Here is a 9,394-nt window from a genome sequence, read left to right on the forward strand (position 1 = left end):
CTGGAGAAGGAGGGACTATCTCCTCCTGTACCAGTCAGATCTGATTGGACCATGCACACACAAAAAAATTAAAAAACAAACAAACAACAACAAAACCCCACAAAAACCAAACAAGCTTTGAAGCAGGAGTGGCATCCACTTCTGAAATAGCTTGCCTCCAGAAGCTCTATGAACATGGGAAATGATGAAAGTTATATAAGTGTTCAGGTCTTTTGTTTATGGGGTCACTATGAGTCATCTATAACTTGGTGGTACTTAATAACAACAACAACAACTAACATATATTTAAGAAAAAGAGTTAAAACAGAATGTGCCAATAAACTTTTACAGAACTAATTTAGATAAACTCTTCCAGAAACAGAAAATCTAAGAAGCATTGGTCTGTTGCTTAAGTGTATGTCATAATAGGTTGCCAAGGAAGTCGTCATACATCATGAAGAAAAAGACTTCTCAGTCATCTTAATGTCTTTGAGCATGTTTGCGTAGTTGTTAAGAAAGGTGCCACCATGGGAGACCTTTTTTCCTTATTTTGGGAAATGAATCCTCCTCCCTCGCCTTTAACAATCCCCATTCCAAACCAGGATCATGAATGCCGGAAGGATGACTCTTGTGGAACAATAGGCAACTTCCTGCTTTGGTATTTTGTCATTATCTTGATCCTGCTGGTTTTCTCTAGGACTTCTGTCTGGGTAGGATATCCTTTTTAGTTTTAAATAATATTGTTTACTAATAAGTAATAATAAGTAAGTAAATAAGTTAAGGGCTGGTTAAGCCCTCTGCTGCCAACTGAAAGAACAATGGTTCTAAATCACTGGTCTTGGAAATCCTATGGGAAGTTCTCCTTTACCCTATATATAGAGTTGCTGTGTGTCAAAATCAACTTGAGGGCATACAATAGTCTGAGACCAAGGAATCTTGGTGGATGGTAAAGTGCATGGTTGCTAACTAAGAGATCAGTGGTTCAAACCCGTCAGCCCCTCTGAGAGCCAAAGACTTAGTGATCAACTTTTACAGAGATTACAGCCTATAGGCAACCCTATGGGGCGGTTCTACTCCGACAACTATGTGTTAGGGGATTCTCCAGAGACTATTTTTTCTTTCATGAAAGTAATCTTTTCTAGTTCATTTTCTAGTTTTAAAAATAGTGCATTCTCATTGTAGCATGACCAAAAATGTAGAAAAGTTTGAAGAGATAATTTAAATGTAATGTACTGTAATCGTTTTATTTGAGGATAACCACTGCCAATATTTTGGAGTATGTCTTTCTAATGTTTTTGGTTTTATCCTTATGCCAATTTCTTTCTATCCATTTTTCTTTCTAGCTTGGTTTTACATGACTGGTATCCACCTCTCTCTCTACCTTTGATCTTACATGATTGATATTATATTACATTTAATATCCTGCTTTCTTCCCCATTCACATAATAGCACTTTTAATGGCCTCCTAATTTTGTCTTGTAGTTGCATCATAAATTTTTTAAATTCTGCAATCTTGAGACAGGTAGTTTGTTTGCTATTTGGCCATGAGCTGGGATAAATGACTGTCCTGGTTGACCTTCAAATTAGTTTTGTAAGGAATCTATGGTGGCCTAGTGTCAAGAGGCTGTGCTGCAATCCTAAAGGAGTGTGGTTTTAATCCACCAGATGGATTAGGAGAAGGATGGAGAAGGATGGGCAATCTCCTCCTGTGCCAGTAGGATCCGATTCGACGGTATACAACAAGAAAGAAAAACTACTTTTATAGCTTTCATACAAAAGTTATCAACATATTTATGGTTGATATGTTGTAGATCTGGGGGTGGGGGCAGAACTTAGAAAGAGGCTAGATTCCCTGTCAGACAAAGAATTAACTGGAGCAGAACTAAAATCACCCTTTAGATCATCTACTTGCAGAAGAAAATTCCACACTCTTAGCAGGGACATAGCCTACTTTATCTGGACCGTGATGCCACATTATGATGGGTAACCAAGTTCTTATAGACTGCTGACACAGAATTCTGGTTGGCCATTAATTCCAGGTTGATGATTAATCAAACCCCATCACTGAGCAGCACAGCCAGATGCTGGCATGGCAGTGGTCAGCTAGATTGCATGCTCAGTCCACTCAAGATGGAGAGGGAACGGAGTGCTCTGTCCATGCCAGATGGATCCTATTTTAATAATTGTAGTCTCTCTTCCCTACATCCCCAAGAAAAAGCTCCAACTAAAGTTCTAAATGCTTCTTAAATGTGAATACTTTGCCAAAGGGAGATTGGGAGTAGTGATAGCTTATACACATCTTAGACTCTCTGGCTAAGTATATTGAATTTACTTGACTGGCAAGAAAAGCTACTTTAGAACATTTACCAAAAATTGAAATTGATCACTGACAATTTCATCAGGAAGCCCACTGAAAAGGTCTGAGGTATTCCTCTACTTTCTTGCTTGCATTAGCTCTTTGGGTTAACAGATCTCTGAGGCATAAGGACCTTGGGAAAACATGTCGTCCAGTCTCTTGTTTGTAAACAAGCCAGTTACTGCTGAATAGAGGATCACAAAAAATTGAGAAGACTCTCAGATTGACATAGTGGTTATGACAAGGGGCTCAAACATAATATCAATTATGTGGATGGCACAGTGTTTTTTATTTTGTTCTACCCAGGACCACTGTGAATTGGAACTGACTGAATGGGACCTAACAAGAAGAAGATAGTAACATTGTCCCCCTTTTTTATTGATAAGGCCCTAAGAAATTCAGTAACTTGTGCAGTGACACACAATTGATTCATAGCAGGGGAGGGGGAATAGCTTTTAGCTTCCTCCTCTTTTGTTGGTTTCGAAGTGTAGTGTGAAATGTTGAATTACATCTCTTCAGGGTGGATTAAACCAAAATTGTCCCAGAGGTTTCATCTTTCACCCTGCATCCCTGTGGCAGCTACAATCAGTTGGACTGCTTCTTTTCAATGGCCTCAGATTTGAAATCTGAGACCCAGATGTGAGCATGAGTGAGTCAAGGAGGATGAAATTTTCCCTTCACTTTGAACTCATTTTCTCTGCTCAACCATGAGCCTTTATTTACAAACCTTGGAGTGATGGCAAAATGTGAGGGCAATGTGTGGTGGTAATTATCCTTGAAAGTAAAGCACACCAATTTCCTCTGGGTTGGCTCCTTTGTAAGATGTATTTGCCCCTGTGCTTTCATAGATCAGAAATACTAAGTTCGGTGTATACATTTATTTGCTTAGTATTTATTTAGACTGCTAGTTACTAGTACTTTTCCAGATAATACTAATCCAAATTTCCCATTTTGTATAGGAGGAAATTGAGTGTCTGAGGTGGTAAATGGCTTAGCAAGATGACGGTGTTGATTCAAGGCAGAGAAAGCCTCAACCCACATTTCTTCACCATTCCACCTTGCCCCACTCACTACATCACACAAAGACAGTCAATAAGGTGCTTTTGGAAACCACAGTTCATATGACTCCACTTAACTTGATGTAAACTTTTTCTTTTGACTGTGGAATTATGTTTTCACTTGACATCAAATCAGACGTAGAAGCTTTTGGTGGAAATGTTGTCAACTCACCTTTGTTTTTAAACACTTTTAGAATGTGGGAAACTCATAGGAATGTACAAAGAATAAAATTAAAATCCCTCCAATTATATACCATGAGTCAGCTGCTCCTCTTTTCTGGGTTACTCTGGAAATCTTGAGTCCTCTTATTTTGTAAATTTGCAACCTCACGGAGCTCTGGTGGCCTAGTGGCAAGAAGCTGCACTGCAACCCCAGAGGTACATGGTTCAAATCCACCAGATGCTGTGCTGGAGAAGGACTGGCAATGTCCTCCTGTACCAGTCAGATCCAATTTGATGGCACACACACACACACACACACACACACACACACACACACACTTTGTAAACCTCAAAGGTTAAGTTGCCGCTTTAAACTTGGTTTAAAAGTTAGCAGTGGTTGGTGGTGATGGTTAGCTGCTGAGCCAGTTCCGCGGCCTGATGCCTCCTCCAAAAGGACTTCCAGCCATGGCCTTGCAGAAGCTGGTCACCTGGCCTCACTGTGAGTCACAAGGGACTCAAAAGCAACCAACAGCAATATCCAAATGTCAGGTTTATGATCTTTTCTTAATCATCCTCACACATGTCACTATAAAAAAACTTAAAACGCAAACTTCCTGCTGTTGTTATCGTATACTGTAGGGCTGGACATAGCTGACCCTACAGCGGGTTTTCAGAGGCAGTTAATTGCACAGGACGTAATTAATTGTCCACCCTTCTCCCACGGAGTAGCTGGTGACCACTAACTGTGTGCCTTTGGGGTTGCAGTGCAGCTTTTTACCACTAGGCCACCAGAGCTAACAAAAATTGGACCACTACAAAGAGGAACTCAATACTTATTGAACTGCACTGAATGTTTAAAATTAGACATTGTTGAAGAGCCTAAGGCAATGGTGTTTCTTAAGAAGCAATCATAAAGGGGAGCTCTGGTGGCCTAGTGGCAAGAAGCTGCAACTACAATCCCAGAGGTGCACGGTTCGAATCCACCAGATGCTCTGCCGGGGAAGGAGGGGCAATCTCCTCCTGTACCAGTCAGATCTGATTTGATGGTACACACACAAAAATAATAAAATAAAATTAAAAAAAGAAGCAATCATTAGTGAACAACACCAACGAATTGAGAATTGTCATTACTAATTTATATTTTCAACATAGATATCTGAGAAAAGCAAAAAGAATGAAGACAGTGGGACAAGCTCTCCAGAAAGTAAAGGTGAGAGCCAGAAATATCGAGCTGTGATCACAGAAATGTGTGCTGACTGTGGAAGGCAGATAACAGAGGTGACAAACTGAGAGGGTTGTATGGTCTCTCCACACTGGTGGTTGTTACTATAGAATCAAGAACTACACATAAAATCTTTTCCCAGTAATCTATTAGAAGATAAGCCTTTTTTTTTTAATTTAAAGGGAACTTCAGGTGATAATTTCAATTCATAGTTTGAAGATTTTCTTAGAGTGATACATTCAGGAATTCTTCAATCTCAGTGACCTAGTAAGTCCACATTCTGTAAAAATTTGAAATTCTGTTTCATGTTTTCTCACTCTTTGATCAGAATTCATTTCATTGATTCTATACAGAATTTTTCAGTAATGGTAACTGGGTATCAGCCATTTCTAGTTTCATAGTCAACCACCATTTACCTTAATTAGTAAAAAAATGTTTACCATGAGCATTGCATTCTTTTAAAGAATTATATAGATCAAAATTATATCAAGTGTCAACATTAACTCTAAAACAGAAGTTTAGGGGCAAGTAAGTCCAAGTCAGTTTTGGCTGACCATGTGGGTAAAAGTAGCTAGACTGGGAACACAGTGCAAAGTATAATTGATAGTACTGAATTGTACACGTGGAAAGCCGTTAATTAGTTCATGGCCTGCTATGCTTATTATCACCAAAAAGAAAATTTCAAAAAAAATCACTTTACTCATCTCCCTCTTCCCAACTCCTGGTAACCCTTAAGCTCTGCTGTGCTAGAAATTTTTAGTAACTGACTATCCAAAAATATATGTAAGTGTGTTTATGAAAATTTTTACTGATAAAACATACAATTTGCAAATAATAAGATATAAAAATATTTTGCTATGATCAGTTCCATAGTGTCATTTTGAGTCTCACTAAATGCTTTCCTTGCTTTTTGTCAAACATCTGTGTCCCTGGCCAATCTATGTATTTGACTGATAAACAAAAGTTGTTTTAGCACAAGTGTTATTGTTGTTTATTGTCATCTGAAGCCTTTCTATAACTATCATCATTTCTTAAAGTTCATAGAGTTTCCAGAGGCATGTTGTTTAGGAAGTGCATGCCACTATTACTTTCAAATATTACTTTCCTTTAATTTAAGGAGTAAAATGAAAGTTAAACAAAAAGAGTACACTAGAACTTAACTTGGTTGTCAATGACGCAAATGACTTTGCTGAGTTGGATTTTAGTTTCAGAATATGGTTGTTGTTAGGTTCCAACTCATAGCGACCCTTTATATCACAGAACAAAACACTGCCCAGTCATGGACCATTCTCACAGTCGTCCTATGTTTAAACCCACTGTGGCAGCTGCTGAGTCAATCTATCACTCTGAATTTTAGACTACTGGAAGAATAGTTCCTCATTTGTGTGTGTGTGTGTGTGTGTGTGTGTGTGTGTGTGTGAGTTATTCTCATGCAATGGCTGTAGGTATGACACTTTGAAATGTCACCTGAATTAGTAACATGCTTTCCACCTGTCTTTCTAGACAATTAATCAAGCTCTGATTTTAAATGCTTGCTGATTTTCATGGTACAGTTATTCCCATAAGTCAATTTATTTTTTAAAAATATTTTTTGCAGAGCAGAGTTTAGTTCTGTTATACATAGGGTCGCTATGAGTCACAAGTGACCCGACGGCACATAACAACAACAACAACAATTATTAATTTTAATAAAAATTTACAGAGATTTTGGATTTCCATTCATTCATTGTTGCACTTTTCTCTCTGCCCACCTCTCCCCTCCAGTTCAATCTTCTCTTTGAAAGGTAAAAGAAAAAGTCTTTCATTGTTATACAATCCCTCCCCCAAAGTCCACTCCACTAGTTAGCCTTCATTCTGGACTCCTGTCATGACAGTAATCCTAATCATATATCACTTTTAAATAGTTCTCTCTCATCCATTTCAATGCAGTATATATAATTGATCCCATCTTTCTCAGTCTCCCCCCCAACCCCTATGTCAGTCCCGTTTTACAACAGTGGCACTATGCAGTATTTGTTTTTTTGTGCCATAAGTAAGTTTCAAGTTGCCCACAGGATCTTTCTGGGTGAGGAGCTGGACACACAAGTCTATCAGCACACATTGCTTAATAACTTCAAAAGCATAAATCAAAATACAGTAAGAAAATCATTAGGAAGTGACAGGAGTGATTAACCTTATTTTTAATACACTGATTTAATTGTAAGTTTGTAGAATTTAATTTTTAGTAATTATGATTTAATAACAGTTTCACAAAATTCTTGAAACTTGAACACTCAGCTCTTGTGAGCTGGTTCAAGCCCCTCTAACAGACCTCTGCATAGAGAAAGATCCCTTTCTGTTTCCTGTCATCTTCATCACATTCATATTACATTTGAATCTACCTAACTTCAGGGCCAAAGAAAAAGAAACTTCTCTGAAAAAGTTGAGAGATCTTTCCCCTCGATCTTATATCAGGGTTCCACAAAAGGTCAGCCCCATTCTGACCCATCTGGCCTGTAGGCGATGGTGGTGGTGCTGGATCACGGAGCCAGCCTCCTGCAGATGACAGGAGAAAAGTGGTGGCTTGGCATCTAGCCAGTAAGAATAAGAAGTTGTAGTCTGAAGTTACCGTAGCCAATGATGCGTCTCACTAACTTTTGATTTGTGTTGTTCGTTTCTAGCAAGCAAAGATACTTCCTATAAGCAGGACAGCAAAGATTCCATCTGGGACTCTTTAAAAGGGATAAAGAAAACAAAGCATTTCCAACTGGCCCCTGTCACGGACTCAGAAATGGTTTTGGTCAATGCTTATCTTGAAGGAAGACGATCCAGGCTCCAGTCTCAACTCAACCAAAGAAAGCAAATCCAACACGACAGTGAGAGCACTGAATGTGAGAGTGAAGAGTCAAACTCGGCACTCTCCTCGTGGAAAGAGAGTGAGAATGAACTCCAGCCATCCCCAGCCAGCATCAGGAGGAGGAAACCAGGCCTGCGGCAAAACAATCTGAGAAAGATTTCCCAGAGCTGGGAAAGACCCTGCCTCCATTGTAAAGCCGTAAGAACCAATGAATGGTTGATTCGCCATTTCCTTCAAGAGCCTTCAGTGGAAGCCCCTAAGAAGTAAGCTGTGTAAAAGGAAAATTCTGTAGCCACCATTAATACCAAATTCAGTTCATTTTGACTTTTATCAACTCTTAAACTTACTTGAAGTCAAATGAAAGAGGTGAATGAAACACAAAACCTCACCAGAACGCTAGGTGAGAAGGTTTTGACGACAAGATCTCTCAACTAATGACGTATGGAATTCAAGAGGTACAAATTCGGACAAGTCTTTGTCCAAACATCAGGCCAGTGATTTTGTGCATGACATCATTGGAACATCAAAGATCTACATCTATTGTGCTTTTTACTCAGCTGAGTTACCTGGCAGAGATTTTGTGCCTTAAATGTATGTATTTTGTTTATGTCTGCAATACAAATAAGAAACCTCTTTGAAAACTAGACTATGCTGTGAAATCATTTACATTTACCCATACATTTTGAAGTCTAACTGAACAAATTAATATATTGGGTTAAGCTAGTTGGAACAAATTAATATATTGGGTTAAGCTAGTTGGAATAGAGGGGTCTCTGGACGATGAGAATGAGTTACACTTCCCTAAAACAGAGCTCGGGTGGCCTAGGGGCGAGGAGCTGTGCTGCCAGCACAAAAAGGCACATGGTTCAAATCCACCAGCTGCTCCATGGGGAAAAGATGGGCACTCTTCTCCCACATGATTTACAGCTTCCGGAAGCCCACTAGAAGGTCTGTAAGAGTCAATTCTGACACACTGATACAGAACAACGACTGGCCTAAAGGGGAGCAGTTTAAACCTACCCAGAAGTCCCATGGAAGAAAGTCCTGGAAATCTGCTTCTGTGAAGATCACAGTCAAGGAAACTATAGGGTAGTTCTGTAATGAATGGGGTTGCGTGAGCTTGAATGACCTAGGAGCGATGATTTAGTTAGAACAGAAGGGCCCATCCTCTCTACTGTTCTAACTCCACCAGGGCTGTATCGCTACACCTGCATCAGGTGAGGGCTGGAGAGGGGAAGGAGATGGAGTAGCTGGAGCAGGATGTGATTCCGAGGTAAGACCACAGAGGGAAGAGGCAGCACGGACCAGAGAAGCAGCTGGGCTACAGGCCGTCACAGTGATTGTTCAAAGAGCTTGTTGGCAAGTTCGCCAGGAGCTCTCAGCTGTGGGGAATTTAGGCCAGCCTTGGAGGATGGGTCTACTTCACAGAGGGTGCCTGGGAGTCAGAGTTGACTTGAGAGCAGCGGGCTTTGCGTGTTTGGTTGGCAGATTGGTGCCCTGTAGATCTTTTTGTGGATGGCAGAACCTCAGTTGGGATGTAAAACAAGACCCAGAGCCCAGAAGTAATGCTGGCAAGGCCAAGATAAAGCAGTGGGAAATCTGGTCACATGGCTAAAGTTCAGAGAAGGGCTTAAGTCTTGCACAAAGATGTGGTTCTTAAAGAAAAGGAAGACTACGGAGCTCTGGTGGCCTAGTGGCAGGAAGCTGCACTGCAATTCCACAGGTTGTTGTTGTTATGTGCCGTCGAGTCGCTTGCGACTCATAGCGACCCTATGTACAAC

General features: G+C 40.1%; 1 protein-coding gene across 1 annotated transcript; it reads left to right on the forward strand.

Annotated features, from left to right (window-relative positions):
- The first annotated feature begins 506 nt into the window (after positions 1 to 506).
- On the forward strand, positions 507 to 7,937 carry SSMEM1 (serine-rich single-pass membrane protein 1). The gene is given in 3 exon segments (XM_006887195.1): positions 507 to 689; positions 4,708 to 4,765; positions 7,438 to 7,937. Coding segments are annotated over 3 exon segments (741 nt in total).
- Positions 7,938 to 9,394: the final 1,457 nt, after the last annotated feature.

This window comes from Elephantulus edwardii, unplaced genomic scaffold, assembly GCF_000299155.1.
Source record: "Elephantulus edwardii isolate Elephantulus edwardi_28Jun2011 unplaced genomic scaffold, EleEdw1.0 scaffold00055, whole genome shotgun sequence".
NCBI lineage: Eukaryota > Metazoa > Chordata > Mammalia > Macroscelidea > Macroscelididae > Elephantulus > Elephantulus edwardii.